General features: G+C 37.8%; 1 protein-coding gene across 4 annotated transcripts in view; it reads right to left on the bottom strand.

Moving 5' to 3' along the window:
• The window catches only part of TRAPPC9 (trafficking protein particle complex subunit 9), a 433,615-nt gene that overhangs the window by 412,412 nt on the left and 3,278 nt on the right, over nt 1-17,925 (bottom strand). For 3 of the 4 annotated variants that reach the window (XM_079301130.1, XM_079301131.1, XM_079301129.1), the window contains exons 3-7: nt 9,844-9,989; nt 8,219-8,347; nt 4,334-4,360; nt 3,041-3,162; nt 1,196-1,321 (exon numbers count right to left, since the gene is read on the bottom strand). In XM_079301130.1, the coding sequence (XP_079157256.1) occupies nt 1,196-1,321; nt 3,041-3,162; nt 4,334-4,360; nt 8,219-8,347; nt 9,844-9,989 (550 nt within the window). The remainder of the gene's footprint in view (nt 1-1,195; nt 1,322-3,040; nt 3,163-4,333; nt 4,361-8,218; nt 8,348-9,843; nt 9,990-17,925) is intronic. The other variant, XM_079301132.1, reaches the window with a different exon arrangement.

Genomic DNA, 17,925 nt, shown 5'->3' with positions numbered 1-17,925 from the left:
TCCCTCAGTTATCACAGGATGACCCCTCCTCAGAGTTAGTCCAGATTATAAATACAATTTATTTGTTTCCATGCTTTATACAGCAAATCTTAAAAACCTGCAAATACAATTGCCAGCCATAAAAAGTGAAAGTTGCAATATCAATGGTGTCAGGGAGAACAGGGCATTCTCTTAATGGCAGCAATTACTTCCAGAAAAAGAAACAACAATATTGGAGTTTGCAGGCAGCAAGAATACCAGCACCAGAACAAGAGGATGTGTGAACAAAGGGTACAGAACTGCCAGCAAAAAACACAGGTTACAGAATTAAAGAAAAGGCCTTTAGCAGTACAAGGATTATGGCAATTAAGGCACTCTGTAACAAGACTTTTATAACATTTTTATAACAGCTTATCAATTAATTATTGTCTCCTTTATGCTTTGTTAGAAAATTGATTCCAGAGAAAGGATTCTTTGAAAGTTAAAGTATTCTACCTCCCTCATAAATCTGCTGTCCCTGCCTGGGCCTAATAAGGTCAATGGTGTGGACTTAAACTGCTCATTTTACCAACATGTAATGAGCAAAACCCAAAAATGAGTAAAAACTTAACAGCTTTTTATCAGTTCTTTCAGCCACAGTAATCTCTCTGTGAGCAGTGACACCAAGCTTGAGACACTGCTCAAGTGTTAATGCTGTTTTGTGGTGATACTGAGCACTTTCCACACAGTTCCAAACACTGATTTCCCCCCTGAATTCCTTTCTGATTTGGCTTAATTAAGACTTTGCATTACACAACAAAAACTCATTTGATTAAGAGCACTAATCAGACCTTTCAGCTTACTCTGCAGCAGGCCATTCCTGATTTGCTCAGTTTCACTGAATGAGATGCAATCAAGAAAATTTTTTAATCCACTGCAGAACAGTCCTAGGCAGCTGTTTTTCCCTAGTACAGCATCACAAGAGAACAAAAATGGGATTTTTTTTTTTACCTTCACAAGGGAGAAGAAGGAACAGAGTTTAATCTCAAACTAAGTCCTCATGTTTTTAGATGAACTCTCAACACCTTGTAACCCAGACTCAGAGATGTGAAAATCCTCAGAAGCAAAGCTCTCATCAGAAGGAAGGCAGAAAATAAACTGCAGCCTCCTGAATCTAAGTAAATTTCAGTCCATTCTGTCAAATGACAAGAGACAAATAACTGGGTTTCCAACCGACCTGCCGCAGGTTGATATAAACTGCATTCTGCAGAAACTCAGAGGCCTCCATGCTCCTCTTCTGCATTGCCAGGACCCTCACAGCCTTCACACAAGCTTCCAGTTCAATCACACCAGCATTCTTGTACTTGGAGAGGGAGAAAATTAAAATGATATTGAAGTATTGCACCTGTTAGATTTTATAAGCATTTCTGCTCAACACGTGAATCAGCTGTCACATCCTCCAAACCCAGCAATTCCTTAATGCTAATGACTATACTGTTAAATTATCAACATATGCCCAAGTGAAAATTAAGGTGTCATCTAAAATATTATTATGCAAAACAGCTATTTTCATCCTCTTCACTCACTGCTCTCATTTTGAGACAGAGTACAGCTTTAGTCTGAGAGTTCAGATGAGGAGAAAAGCTGGGAATATTGGAACTATTTGGGATACCCTCATACAAATGGTTGGTTGTGGGTGCTGCATGAGCAAATAAATTCTACCTTATGATGCAAGTATTTTTATTACTGCATCCTCTTTAACTCTTAAGTTAAAACAATATTCCTATTGAAAAGAGAATTAAAAACCAATCTGAGTGTTCCAGTATTTATTTGCAAAAACTTTGCTGTAAATAACTGTTTAGTGATTTAGCTTGCTTAAGGATGCTATGGAGACAATGCAGATGTGCATTATGCTCAGATAACAAACAGGTAATTTTCTAGCCAGGCAATCTGATCTGGTGATTTCCTCAAACAGCATTGATACTGGGTATTTGTTTGGCCCAACTCCTGCTGAAGTTAAGCTGTCTTGAGGTAATCATATTTTAAAATCCCTATTTCAATTTCCCCCATTTGAAATAATGGGGGAAAGAAAGCTCAATAACAAAAGGCAAGAGTTATGCCAGCAAAGCTGTCACATACTCCTCTCTCATTTATACTAGCAAAAGCAAATCACTGGAGATTGAATCTATTTTAGAAGGTGCTACAAAAGTTTTTTTCAGCTGAGTGAGAACATAAAAAGTATGCAGAAAGTGCAGCTTCCTCAGCATTAGAGCAAGGAGTTACTCTGTAGGTCTGGAACAGGCAGGAGGTAACTGTGCTTGTCTTGAAGGGTTATAAATCAGTCCAGACAAAAAGATCTTTGTTACTTCAACTGAAACTGCAGTGGAGCACAGTTATTACTTGCTGAGAGCACACTGCATATTATAAATAATCAAGATATAAATATCCTGCCCTAAGCCAAACAAAGTCCAATAATTTTATACTTCCAGAGACATCACACTCTTTCTAGATGAGCAACATACCCTTAAGGTAAATGCATTAAAAAGCTGAATGCATCCTTGACAGTTATTGTTTTACTGATGGATTCTAATTTATCTGACACTGTGCCCAGAACTATCACCTTTCATTGCTCCTGATCATAAATTTCTCATGCACACAATTAAACTTGTTTCACTTGGAGACTCTCCCTTCAGTATGGACATGAAAATGCCTGTAACAAATATTTAAAAGCTTAGTCTAAAGATACTTTATCAAACAAGAGAAATACCTGAAATTAAAAAGTGATTAAATAACTCCACTGCAATACAATTACACTTTACTGTTGATGTGGACACTGAATCACTATTTTCACAGCACAAAACAATCCTTTTTCTTTCCTTATTATGACTGCAGACATTAAGCTCATTTTTCATCTCAGGCTCTGAGCATTTGTACAAAAACCTAAAAACTGCTCCACTAGAGCTGGATCCTATTTTACAAACCTCACTGCCATGCTTTAAAAAATCCACCAAAACTAAAGCCTCAGCAGTTCACTGTTACAAAAAAAAACTTGAAGTGTTCATTTAAAAATAACCAGGATTACCTTGCCATAGTAAGAAATAGCTTCTTTATATTTTTCTATGATGTCTTCAGGACTCAGGCAGTTCTTGGCACGTCCTATCTCAGCACTGGTATCTGCATTTATCCCATTGGAAGTCAGAGCACCTAGAACAGAACAGGGTCAGAAATGAGCACAAGGACTCTTGGCAGATATTACATATTTAAAATCAAGCTAGGGTATGCCAGGTTTGACACACAATACACAAAGTACACTTACCCTACCTAGAAAGAATGGAAATAATCTTTCACTTAGTAAAAAACAAATATATTTGTGCTTTTTAGCACATATCTGAATGTTGAGACTATGAATGAAGCAATAGATTGATAAAATGATATTATGGCCACATCTGTTTTAATCTTTGAACTATTCCTTCTTCTACTTTAAAACTGTGTTCCTAAAGCACACCTTAGGAAAATAAAAAAGGCTCAGACAAAACAGTAAGAAATTGGTTTCCTTATATAAGAAAGAAGGCAAGAGACAGAGAGGATCTATATAAGGGATAAGAATTTGAAATAGATGCCAAGGAAATGTGGGGTATTAGTAAGAACAAGAAAGATTTATTTTTAGAATTTGATTTTATTGAGGGGTTAATATAATAAAAATAAAAGCACATGAAAGGTTTGGCAAGGCTTGATACCTTCTTACATATTACTTAATCTGTAGGATTATACTATAATTTATTTAGGATTATACACCAATTTATTTCTCCAAGGGGTTTCTCTAGTAAAATGGCAAAAAAATCTCTGTGTTTCAGAGCTAGCCCTAACTGTCAATAGACAGTTAAAACTTCTGTGAAAGGTATTTCTCAATACACTGAGGGAGCAAAAATAATGTTTCTTTACATACTTATATGCTAAAACAAGTTTATTAATATGTTTATTAACCTTAAGGAATCAGACCAAGCACATCTGGAAATTAAGAGTATTTTTATGGAAGTGAAAGATGTTTTTTCATCATGACTGAGGGAGCACCATGACACTACAGAATTACAAATGACCATTCAGGTTGGTCACTTCAAAATATTTTTAAATCCTCACTACTCATGGAAAGAAATCCTATTGATTATAATTTATGGAGACACAATCATGGAATTACAGCATTTATTTTGTGCCAGCTACCCTTCAGTCTCTATAATTTCTCAAGATTTATAGCCAAAAACTGCAGCATCAGGGATCACTACTAATTCTGGCAAGTGGCAACAACTATCTATACAATTGCAAAACACATCAAGTAATACAAGAAAATACTTTGGAAACATGCAGGAAAATAATGTACCTGGATCAATGAGAACTTCTTGTGCCCCTAAAAGGAGGAACAAAAATGATTTTTTTTCAGCCTTAAATACAGCCAGAAAAGTAAGTTATTATAATGTTTTATAACATCAGGCTTGAATAATCACATCAGATTTATCAGGATTATCACTGCTATTGTGAAGGACCAATTATAATTCAAGTAGTCACCATATGCTGAATCTCATTTTATTAATAAATAAATGTAAAAATCTATAGAATTATAATGAGTTCTAAGACATACTAAGAAGAAATTCAGAATTTTCAGTGTATAAGTTAAAGCTGTATGTTTTTTCTTTTATCTTTATTGTTTTGGTTAGCAAGTTTTCATTACAGTCCACTCAGTGTTAGTGCCAGGACCTAGAGTACCTAAATCACCTTGTGGGAGCTCTTTAATCTGCACAATACTCTAGAATAACATTTCCAAGTAATTTTGTCCCTTTTCATTGTCATTAATTTTTCTCCATTGAATTCTCTGAATAATTGAGTCATGTTAACCCAATAAGCCAGACTGTCCATGCATGAGTTGCAAAGAGCACTGAAGACCTCATTGCCCTAAACTTTAGTTAAACATGGCAATAAGATTGTTCATGTCAAGGGTTAAGCAATAAAAACAATTATTTTATCAGCAAGACAGACCCTCCCTTAGGTTGATTTGCTCAGATTCCAAACAAATGAAGCAGAGATTTAGATCTAGACCCAAATACACACCAATACTTCACTCAGGTGTCATAATTCTGCCTGGGGAAAGAGGAAGGTCAGGCAATAAAATCAAGATCTTAGAACTTCCAACAAATAAAATCCAGCGGAGAAATCCAAAACAGCAAGTGACCTAAGATAAAGCAATCCAGACTTATCTTGTTTGACATACAAATCCCATAACTGACAGACCACATCCAGATTTCCTGGCCAGGAGGAACTGAGCAACTCAGAATCTTCCTCTACACTGAAGGCTGCAGAGACACATCCAGGAATCTGAGGAGACATGACCTAGACCTGTCCCCACACAAACAAAAGGGTCTAGATACCTGAGAAGTCAAAGCTCCCTTTCCACAGAATCACAGAATGGTTTGGGAAGGGAGCTTAAAGAACATCAAGTTCCAACTCCAAGTCCCTGTCCATGGGCAGGGCACCTTCCACCAGAGCAGAATGCTCAAAAAACCACCCAACCTGACCCTGAGCACTTCCAGGGATGGACAGCCACAGTGTAAAGCAGAACCTCATCTGCACTTTGGAGCTTTCTTTCCAAAGTTGTTTCTACATAAAGCAGACACCCCATTTTCTGAGTAGCCAGGTCTTGTGCTGTAGCCTAAAAATGCCAAATGATGGAAAGCACAAGGGATTCCAGAGGAAATGTTTCTCTTGGCTGGATCTGGGCAGGAAACTTCATCCTGTGAAGGTTGAAGTACAGGCACAAGAAGATGTGCAATTCCAGGTAAAAGAGGAAACACTAAAGGTAACTCTCACACCTACATGCTTCAAAATCAGGCACAAATGTCAGTTCCAAGAGTGGTATTTCTTGATTTGTGCAGAATTTGGAAAAGCTGGTTTTTTTTTGTTTTTTTTTTTTTTTCTGGCTGTATCCCACAGAAAGATACAGTGGAATTTGTTCCCCAGATTAAGCATTGTCCTCACAAAATCAATTACAGGAAAAGAAACTATAACTAAAGTCTGAAAAGATTTTAAATGAAAGGCACTGCAGAGTCAGGAATAGGTAATGAAAAGAAACTTTCAGAAAACTTTGTAGGAAAATAACATCAAAGCAACAGCTGTTTGGCCAGAGAGAGCTCAGCAGTTCACACCTCAAAACAGAGATCATGACTAGACTTAGGGAACAGTATCTAATGGGCCACAAAGTCATATCTTCATCTGCAAAAGATGACCAAAAAAATCCCTGTAATCAGTTTTTCTTCACAGGAAAGTCTTTTGAAAAATCTTGTAGTGTAAAACCAAAACATTTTTAAAATACAACTATACTAACAAGTTTGCAAACTGGACTTTGAAATGTAAGACAACTTAAATAGAGACCCAGCAATAATATACTCAAAATATACTCAATTGTTCTGATAGCTTTGACTTATTTGTTACCTTCTTTAGTAACCAGGAGTAGCCATGAGAAACGAAGAGATTGTAACATCTCCTGATAAATATTCATTGAAAAGTAGGCAAAGGTCACTAACCAGGTAAAATAGTAACAGCCAATGTAAAATACATTCATAGGCCATGGGACCAAGTGCACAAATTTTAATGATTAGATATTGTATAAAAATTAGTATTCTGCCCTGAAATAAGGTAATTTTACTATCAAAACTATTTGAACACACACAGTCATAATAAAGGTAATACAAAGCAAGCAATTTGATTGTGACTTGTAAAAGAATAAAGGTTGCTGCTTTTAGATGAAGGAATTAATTTAGACCACATTGCACACAAGAGAGCTTAACACCAGCACTTGAACCCAGCTATGTTTCAGTGCTGAGTGAATGCATTCACAGCAGCAGCTGTGCTGGGTTAGCCTAAGGGCCCCTGATCAATGTATTTCCATTTCCCAGCCCACTGTATTTCCATTTCCCTACCCTGCCCAGCCTCTCCTGAAAGCCACAGAACCTTTCAGGAGCTATAATGCCATGTGACAAGTGTCAGGTTATGTGACAGGCCCATCTGCACAAATGAGCAGAGAGGATCAGTGACCATCAGTTGAACCCCAAAAACCAAATGAGAGCCAGCAGAGCAGTGTGGGGGTGAAGCCCAGCAGCTCAGTGACACAAGCAGCTCTCTGCACCCCCTTACAGACAGACTGGGGGGTCACTCCCTACAGGGATATGGGGCTCTCTGTAGGGAAAGAACATCTTGGGATTGTACAAGATTCCTTCTGGGATGTAGGGGACCAGCCAAAGACAAGGAGAAGGAGGGACTCAGGCAGCTTAGGGAGCAAGCATGGAAAAACAGAGGGGAGTGGTTGTGTGTGTGTGTGTGTGTGTGTGTGCTGGTCTAACACCTGGAATGGGCTCTGGGGCTCAGCCCTGTGGGCTGAGGTGTCAGCAGCTGGTGCAGCTCAGTGGCTGAGGCTGGCTGTGTTCCCTGTGTGCTCCTCCAGGCTTGCTGGGAACTCCTGCTCAGCTCCTGTTGCCCTGGCCTGGGGACATGGAGCTGCAGAAGCCTTGGCTCTCTCACACACTGCCAGACCTGCTAACTCTGAGTGACAAGGAGCTCCATGCCATACCTGTAGGCTGGATAAAGAGTAACTCCTTTCATCTGCTTCTCCATCTGCTAAGCTCTGTTGGATGTTCTCCAGTTCTTCTCTTGAAAGAAACATTGAGCTTTTGATCCCTACCCATCCTTTTCCACAGTGTTCACTGTATTACAGATTGCTCTCCTATTTCTCCTCAGCCACCTCTTCTGCAGTCCAAGAGTTTAGAAAAAGTATACTAAACCTTTAAAATTATGTTAGTTTATTGGCATTTCATTAACAAAATATATTTATTACTCGTTGACTTTAGAATAGCAAAAAAATATGAATAAAATGTACCCAATTTTATTATTTTTAATACATGCAGCTCTGCCAGATCATATTTTATGAAAACTGTCTGCATGTCCTCCAGCAAAATTCAAACTAATACAGACACTACTAACAATCAGGTGAAGAAAGCAAAAGCTTTGTAATTCTATGCAAATCATGTCTTGATATAAACACCAAAACAGAAAAATAACTGCAAAAATAAATAAAAAAATATTTTAAAAATTTCTTCCCTAAACCTCCCTCCTCTGATTAAACCTGTCATCTGTATAATTTTACAGAGTTAAGATGTAGGGAGAAGTTTTCAGATGTTTAGTGGTGGCAAACAGAGCAGAAGTGCAATGCCATCCTTACCTGGCCTGTGCCTGTTTCCTGCCTCAGCAGAAAGGGAACCTCCCTGAGCCCTGCGAGACCCAACTCTGCCCCCAGTGCCACCTGGGTAGTGATAGATGACAGATGCTGAGCACAACCCCTCAAGGGCAGCTGCAGAGAAAAGAAAAAAACCCAACAGGTTAGTAAAGACATTTGCAAGAAGTCAAGTTATCATGTGGTAAAGTCCATTTACACAAACAAAATATGCCTGAAATTGGAGGTCTAATGACAAAGGCCACAGAAAAATCTGAGATATTCAATGTGCTTTTCACCTGTGTGTTCACCCTCAGAGTTTCCATTGTCCCACCCTACTGAAAGAATCTGCAGGAGTAAGAACTTGTCACAGTAGAGGAAGTTCACATGAAAAGCACTTAATCCAACTGGATGCAAAACCAGGTAAGATGCCAAGAGAGCTGACAAAGGTGAGGCCATTCTCTCATCACCTCCAACAGGTTCATGCCCACTGGGAGAAGTTTCTAGTGGCTGGGAAAAGGGAAATGTTATCTTCCTTGAGAAGGAAGTACCAGCACAGATAGATCAACATCAGCTCCCTGGAGAGATTCACAGAAATCCTGCTGGAAGCACAAAGTGAAAGAAAGTGTCTGTGAACAGCACACATCCATTTACTGAGGATAAATCAGTCTTTGGCAACCTCATTGCCTCCTATGAGGAGGTGAAATTCTGCTTTAAGTTAAGACAAATTTATGTTTTGTTGTTGTTTTTCAAATTATAATCAGCAAAATGTTAGAACAGGTTGCTCAAAGTCTGCAGAATTTCCATCATTAAATATATCTGAAATTTAACTGGACAGGTCCCTGAACAACCTGATTTAACTGGATGTGATGTAAGCAGGAGATCAGACTTACAGACTTATCAAATCATTTGGATTGGAAGAGTCCTCTAGAGGTCTCTAAGTAGAATTTGAGGAATCCTATGCCATTTAAATTTTAGGAATTGTGGAAGGAAAGAAGTGGGAGGTCAAAAGGTGATAAGGTTTTCACAGTATGTAATCTGCAGGACCATTAGGACGATAAATGGATTTGCTTGTGGAATGAGAAAGGTAAAAGCAGAACTGGAGAAAATGATTGTCCTGAAAGGGTATGAAACTGAGAAGAATAAATTGTGCTCTAAGATCATTTTGTATCATTTGTATGGCAAATAAATAACAAAAAGCAGGTATGAAAAAAAGGGAGGAAAGGCAAGGGAAAGAAGCAAATCCTAGGACCGAATATGAAAGGAAATTATGCCAGAGGCACTTGCAGCTTTGAGAGATGTAAAGGCAAAAATCTTTTCCCAACAGTCCACAGGAAATATCTTTAAAACACCTATACAACCCAGTAAATAAAAATCAAATACTTTCCAAGGAATCATGAAAAAATCAGACATACTTCACTACCATAACACAATTTATCATGTTTAGCTTTCCCTAAACACATTCCCTTCTCATGCCTTACTCACCAATTTTTGCCTCAACTTAATTCCTACTCGCACCTGATATCCAGATTTCGGCTATCACTAAAACCATTCCTACTTCTCACAACACCTCAGGAAATGACAGAGGCCAGCTTGATTTACTTGGTTTGAGCTGTGCCAGCACCCAGCCCCACCTCCAAGCCAGAGGAAGTCGTTGACAGAGCGCAGCAGCTCCACAGCCATGTGGTAATGCACCAGGGAGTCCTGCAGCATCCCAGCCTGCAGGCACAGGTCGCCCACGTGCTTCCGCATGCGGCCCTGGCAGCGCTTCTTGTAGTGCCTGCAAGAGGAAAGGGACTCAGTTACTGCCAGGGAATGCCTGGCTGGGGTAATAAACACCTCAAGGCAATTTTCTTTCCTTCTTAAAGCAGATCAGTGCTGGTTAACTCTCTGCCTAGTAATATGCAAAAGGACCGACAATTTGAGGATATGTTGGGAAAAAACAATGTATCGCATGTTTTGGCTACACAGCATTTACACACCTAGAGTTACAGCCCCTGAAAACCTCCAAAGCAAGGTTCCTGCAGACTGCACTGAGTATTTGCCTGCCTATCCATAGCTGATATGCTGTTTTTTTGCTTTTACAGTATACCCAAAAGCTCACTCTTAAGCCAGAGTGGTCTCTTGTTCGGCCTTTTTCCTGTCCCTCAGCAGGGGATGGATTGTTCTTGTGTTTCCAGGAAGCTGTTCTTGAATAAATCCCAGAACCCCATGGATGCTTCCCATGGAATCCCTCACATTTTGGCTCTGAGCATATTAAAGGTGAACTTTCCAAAATCCTGCTCTGGGCCTCTGCCTCCTCTGCTGGGACCCTCTCCATACAGAGCCCAAAGGCTTCACAAACCTCCCCCTGCTGCCAGCCCCTCCTTTTAAAGGGATGATGAGTGAAAAAGCACCATCACTTCAGGCAACAGCTGACAGGGTTTCTCTCCTGGTTTTTTACATGTTAAAATAAAGGGTGATGTTCTTCCCAAATGAACAGACAAATGATTCAGCCTACTGAATATATTCAACAGACACCTTGGTACAGCTAAAAAGGCAACCTGGGCATAAATCTGTGTGATAAGGCACTAATCCTATTGTTTTATTTGTTCTTTGCAGTACATTTCAGCTAAAGAAATGTAACAGATGCAAAGCAAGACACAGTGGACTTGGAAAACAGAACAACTCTGCTCTCCCAATCCTCCTGTTCTCCCTCCTGCAAAAGCATTCCCTGGCAAGAATGTCCTTGCACTGTAATTATGAAATTGTTTTATGAGGAAAAAATTTAAATGTCAACTTAGATATTTTATTAATTTATCTATGTTACTTTCAGTAGTATATCCTGTTGTTCTACCACTGTCTTCTAAGTATATACAGCGAGGTATGAAAAATTACCTTCCACACAGCACACCAAGGAAAAATAGACTCTTATTTCTTTGGATAGTTTAAAATAAATGTCAACAATAAAATTTTGATTAGAAAAATTGTTGCAGATATCATTTTTTATTGTATACATGAAGTCCAAAGAATCTGGTAAAAATATAAAGAACTAGCTTGGATTCCCACAGTTGTAAACTTTGAGTTTTTAGGAGATGTAGTGATACTTTTTCAATTTAATTAATTTCATCAGAATAGCTGTTGAACAGGGTGCCCAGAGAAGCTGTGGATGCTCCATCCTGGAAGTCTTCCAGGCCAGGCTGGATGGGATAGTGAAAGGTGTCCCTGCCCAAGGCAGAGGGGTTGGAACAAGATGATCTTTAAGGTTTGATCCAGCCCAAACCAGCCTGTGATTTTTTAAACAGTTACCAAGACTATTTGAACTTAACAACTTTAAACAAAAAAAGAAACCCCAAAAAACCCTAGGGTTGCATCCACTCTCCAGATGCTGAATTCTTATTCCCTAGAGTGAGACCTGAATGTCTGTAAGAGGAATGCCAGTGTTATGGGTTTGGGGCAATGGGGTTTTTTTTTTCAAGCAAAGAACTCCCCAGAGAACCCAAGAGATGAACTGAAACATCACTTAAATAATCTCCATAAGGCATCTGAACAAACTGTTTTCATGAAGTCTGTAATGTAGAAATAATAAAAGGGGCATAGAACATATGAAATACAAGGGTAGAAATAATGACATTCATTTATTTCCTTTAGGTTTGAAGGCAGAAAGGCCAAGAGGAATGGCAAGAATCCAAACAATTACATGTCACTGGTTTATCTGCATTCAAGGCCATCAGTTTGGCTTGGGGAGTTTACACCAAAGAGAAGAATCTTTTCAGCCACCAAATAATGTCTCATTCCTTGCAGTTGGTTTGGAAAAAGGAGATGAAGAGAAAGTGACTGATTTATATGAATAGGGGACAGAAATTGAAAAAGAGAAGATATAGAGAAGTACAATAGCCTTGCAAAAAACTAAAGAGAAAAGCTATCAGAACCAGTGTTATTGTCTACAAATAAAATGGAAATAATAAAAAGAGACAAGAAATATGTCTCCTACTGCTTCTCTCCATCTAAAGAGTTACAAATAATTCCTATATAAATGTTTGCACTTTTCTGATCTATCACACCATATTCACAATTGATGTAAGGTGTTGACATTAAATGAAGCTCAATACAACTGTTGTTCTTTATCTTTCAGATATGTCAGAAATTGAAATATTTGTCTTTTATTTTTGAACAAGTGTGTATTTTATAGATCTTTTAAGAAGAAAAATGCAAGAAAATTCAAAATAAATGCTAAAGCTGCTCTGTTTGAACTATGGAAGGGCACCAAATCTTAACAAGATTTTAGTCTGAACTATGAGTTCTAGAAAAATAATTCCATCAAAAAGTTCCTTTGTAATCTGGAATCAGCATTGCACAGGAGTGTTTAAATTGATTATTATAGATCAGATTTTGCTACTCTCGGCACTCCAGATTGAAAATAACATTGCAAATGTTATACTGCTTTAACTTTTTTTTTTTTTTTTTTTACATAAGCAGTGGAATTGGAGAATCACTGTTTCGTTACACAGTTATAATTCCTTTCAAAGATTCAACTGCTTCCAATTCCCTTTACACTTGCAAGCAATCCTGATGTTTATGAGCAAATAAAGTTCTTGTTTGCTCAAAACTACATTTTGTAAGTGTTCTTACAGATTTTCCAAGTAGCAGATTAAGTTCATAAATATGAGTCTTACAGGAAAGGAAAAGAGATGATGCCTGACTCCTAAATCAGGACCTGATACCAGAATAGTTTTGATCACACTGCCTCACCACCAGCTCTTCCTAACTAATTCTGCTGCTGATTTTTGTCCACATCAATATATCTGAGGTTTGAAGGCATTTATTCACCTAGGCATCAATAATCTCATCAATAATGAACATCAATAATGCTCATAAAAACACTGTTCTTTGGGAAGCTCTCCTTATTTATAGACAAACAAATTATTATTCCTGGTAATGAAGAAAATTTGCTATTAATTATTCAAAAACTGAATTCACACCACCTATTTTTAGACTCTTCAAAGTATTGCCAAGACAGGATCCATCTCTTACAGTCCCTGCAAGTCTTTGCCATCCTCTTGGAAAATATTTTTTCGCTAATTACAGAGTAAGTTTGTACAAAACAAATGTGTAAAGTGTGTCTTAATTAGGCACTCATAATGAATTACAATGAATTCAATTACTTCAAGTATGTCCAAAAAGACAAAAGGCAGACTTCATTGAAATTAAATCCACTCTCCACAGACAGCAAAACTTAATTCACATTTGGGAAGTCTCTTTCTAAAAAAATCCACTATCTACAGCATCAGGCCCTTAAAATCATATCCAAGGGATTCAGTGTTTCTTCAGTGTATCCTGGGGTGCAAATTAAATGGGAAAAAGTCCTATGTGCATACATATTCATATATATATATATGCATGTATGTATGTATGAGCATAAAATGATGATTTTAATACCAGCTAGTTTTGCTTCACAGCTTTAGCTGAAGAACCTGAAAGTGAGAAACTTACAGATATCTTCCAATTTATTTTTTTTTAAAGCACTGTTTACATATTTGGGTTCTCTCCTGCTTAATTCTTATCTATTTGGGGACAGGAAGGCCATGTAAATTAACAACCATTTCCTCTAGGGTAAGAGACAACCCTTTTCTAGCCAGTTCCTTGCAGCACCCTACTGCCACAAGCAGTTCCTATTAAATTTAATTAATAAAAAAAATAATTTTTATTAATTTTTCCTCTAGATCACTTGCAACACTGAATTTCACAGAAGCACCTGAAGCCTCCCCTACAAACCCCTTCCTGAGTGTGATGCACTCAGAAACATCCCCAGGGAAAGCAGTGCCACCTCACCCAGGACCATCCATGGAATTCTCCTTGGTGTCAGTCACCCAAACTCCTCTGCTGAAGGGCCTTGCCACAGGGAAATATTCCATTGACTACAGAACTAGTTTAAAATCTTATTTCCTAAAGTTAATTTGGTTAACCAAACACTCTTATATTCAAAGGAATCACCACAATCACAACCAGTGACCACTGCAACCACTTCAAAGGAGAGGACAATAATCTAGGAACTACAAAGAACTACTTGATTTCCATTTCTGCCTTATTTGCTCTAGAGGATATGTGCTTTATTCTTTCATCTCCAGCTCTTTTCTAGGATCCCAGGATAATTTTATGGAAAATTCAGTGTAACAGTGTTATATTTCAAGGCAGAACTTATTTTCACTACAAACCCATCCAGAAACAAGTTTGACGGAATTTCTGGATCCTCAAAATTTGGCTAAATTTACAAACAAGAAACATGCAAAATCAATTCTCAAAAGTGTATTCATGCAAAATGCTCCAACAGAAATTTCCACCAAGTTCTACTAATTCCAGTTAGCATGCAGAGCTATAGATATCACCAATCATAACATTATCCAGACTTAAAGAGACACAGCTACAGCATTGGATTGACTGCCAGAACTTTTGAATTTGGAAATCAAACACAGGCAGCAACAGCTTCATGGCTTTGGAGTTTAAAAAATAAAGCAAATCCCAGAGGCCAGCAGCCACCTAAGCAGACTATGTGTGTCCTACAAAAAAACTCAGCATTGCTACCAAATATAATTGCCAAGTGCGCCAAAAGGGGGCAACTGCAGTGGTGAGGCTCCAGCAGCAATTATTTTTGTGTGTGTACTGAAAAAATAAAGATAAAAAGCAACACTAAAATATGCAATGAAGGCGAAGTGGAGAGGCAGGACATGGGAAAAAAGCTAACTATTTTCAAAGATACACAATCACATCCTACCTTTTTAGACCCAACAACAAACTCACAGGGCAGTATGAGAGAAGAAGGGGGGGAAAAAAACCAGAAAGGAACAAAACAGAAATTAGAAAGACAGAGAACAGAAAGAAAATTAACAGCCACGTACACATCCTGAGATCATCAGCTTTGATAAATCAGTGCACAAATCCCAGCTATGACACCATGCAAAGACACATCCATAAACAGGGCCCTACATCCTCATCCCTCCACAGCATTAAATGATGCCAGTATTAAAAAAGAAAGAATCTAAGACAGATGTGAACAACATTAAAATGAGATTATCCAAGTAGATTTACAATCATACTGAAGTATGTTTATTTTTAACTGAAAACAGAAATAAAATAGAAAACTTAAAACAAAGGGGATTTTCAGTATTTCTGGCACATTTCCTAGTTTTCAGTTTGTAGAAGGTTTCTATAGTTTGTGTTTCTATTGTTCTCCATCAATCTCCCAGCTTCTACAAATAACTATCAAGTGCAACTGACTTCAGAAACTTCTTCAATTACCCTCAGCAGCCCTGTGACTACATAAATATTTTATCAAATTTACAGCTGAAGAAACAGAAAGAAAAAATAAATCAATTTTCCAAAATCTCCTCGTGGCAGAATGCTCTGGGAATTAAACCATAGTCAGCCTCTCAGTCCTACAATTTCTGTTTAACAGACCAACCTTTTTTTCAGAACACTTAGGACTTGACTCACTATTTTTCATACATAAAGTTTTTGACCAGCCAGAAAAAAGTTCTTCTAGAGATGAAATTCATTGAGTTTGTGTAAGTTGTCATCTCAATTAGTTCTGGGAATGTATCTCTCCTGCTCATCACACAAGAAACTTGCAAAAGACAAAGATCATCATTACTTTTCTCAAGAATTACATTATTTTAAATTGTATTATTTTAAATAATAATTCTTCTTCCTAATTTATGAACTTTGCATCTTAAATGAAGCCAATCAATTTGCTTCCATGGCAATTATCATGCAACCAAGCTAATGAAAGTCTTTTAATTGGTTGAGGGAGAAGATCAGGTTTATATACATAGCCCTGATCATCACATAAGTATTAACCTTAATATTTGCCCATAAAATACCTGGAGAAGAGTATATTTTAAAATACAAACTATGTTTAATAGGTTTAATTAGTCTTCAATAATGTGATCAGAATTATGTGGCCCATGTAAATTCTTAACATATTTTCCCTCAAACTATTATCCCAAATAGCTCCAGGCTACAGCTGCACCACACATTTAATTAGACCATTGCTAAACACTGCCATTAAATTTAATTTTAGAAGTTTTAGGAAAAGATATGCTTATTTAGCCTAAGTAAGCATCCCCAATTACAGCAGCAGAGACACGTCCTCTGTTATAAGAATAGAGTGTGGCTTCTCTGACACCTCTTCAATAAAGGACATTTGTGCTTTTCAAGTAATTGGTTGCACACTGACTGGGAAGTCAGGATATATTATATACAAAAATTGCAAATAGACAGAAAGTATAAAAAAAGGTCAAGGGACATTCTTTGCCTTTAGCCCTTTAGAAATTTCCACCTGTTCTAGAAAGAGCTGTTTCATTTGGCTCAATATCTCAATACCATTATGTTTTTATTTCTTTCTGTAAAATCATTATGCTGACAGACTCAAAACCAACAAAGTAGCAAAAGTTGTTCTACTAGATGTTCTCATATCCACTTCCTGCATTCAAACAACCTTGAGCCCTCCCTCAAAAGAATTACACATCCAATTTTGCAAAAGCAGAAACCAGTCTCTATTGAAGAAGGTCCTTCCTAGCCCTGTCCTCCCCTGGTATGCAGTGCTTTCCCTTAATCAGCCAATCTGTCACTACAGAAGGGAATGTGCTAAAATAAAATCCTGTAAGCTGCAATCCAAACAATAAAAAAACTCACAAGTAATAAAATGCAACGTTATTATCACCAGCTCACATCCAAAGACTTTGGGTTGAAAGTGTAAGTTTAATAAACTGATCTGAGTTCAAACTTATTCCATGGACCTGAGTTTCTGCTGTAGAACAGAGGGCAGAGATGTATCAGGCTTGATGAAAGCAGCCTAGAACCTGTGCAGAGAAGCTAAAAATACATTTTCATTCAGCATTCTGAAGTTCTAGTGTATAAATCCTAAGTTTTAAAACAATCAAAAGCACTAACTCCACAGCAAAATAGAACTGAAGAACTTTCTTACTATTGAACTGTAAAATTCGAATATTTAACACCTTTTCCTCAAGCAGCTTGGTGCAGCAAACATTTCAAGTACATCCATTGATCCACACTTACTGAAAATCTGTTTAGTATTCAAACCTCCCAGCAAGGGTGTGTGCAGAGCTGAGCCAGTGATAAACCCCTGTGTCTACACAGGCAGGGTCACACACCTTCCATTCTGCAAAGAACTGAAGCATCACACTGAATCTGAACTCCTCACTGCAACAGCATCAAGCACCTGCTTGGAGATGTGTGGGCACAGTCACTTGAGCTCCCCACCAGCTCAGAACTTCACAAGGAATATTTCCCACTAGTAACAACATAGCCACTGCTCAAAAATAAGTCATTTATCTAACAAAACGATTTCCAAATTACAATTTTTAGAAGACATAACTGAAGAGCAGAATTCATTCTGATTTTGAGATTCTTGGCCAACAATTGCCATTTTCTACCTATTTGGAACAGGAAATTTTGATTACATTCAGCCAAATTTCATTCAAACAAAGTACTTAAAGACAAGATTCTAAAAAGGCCTGTCCAATCTTCACAACTTTAGCACCCAGTACAAATGTAGTAATACAGTAATTAATATTGATAACTGAGTAATAGTGCAGGGACAAACCAGGGAGCAACAATTCAGAGCCAGTTCAAGTGCTCACCAAAGAGGAGCAGAGCACTGAGATACTGATGGTCTTTCAAGCAGCCATAGATAATTTAAGAAAAGGCTTCAAACTGAT

Source organism: Erithacus rubecula (assembly GCF_903797595.1).
Source record: "Erithacus rubecula genome assembly, chromosome: 3".
Lineage (NCBI taxonomy): Eukaryota > Metazoa > Chordata > Aves > Passeriformes > Muscicapidae > Erithacus > Erithacus rubecula.
Note: the sequence above shows the minus strand (reverse complement) of the source record. Positions and strands in the feature narration are given on the sequence as shown.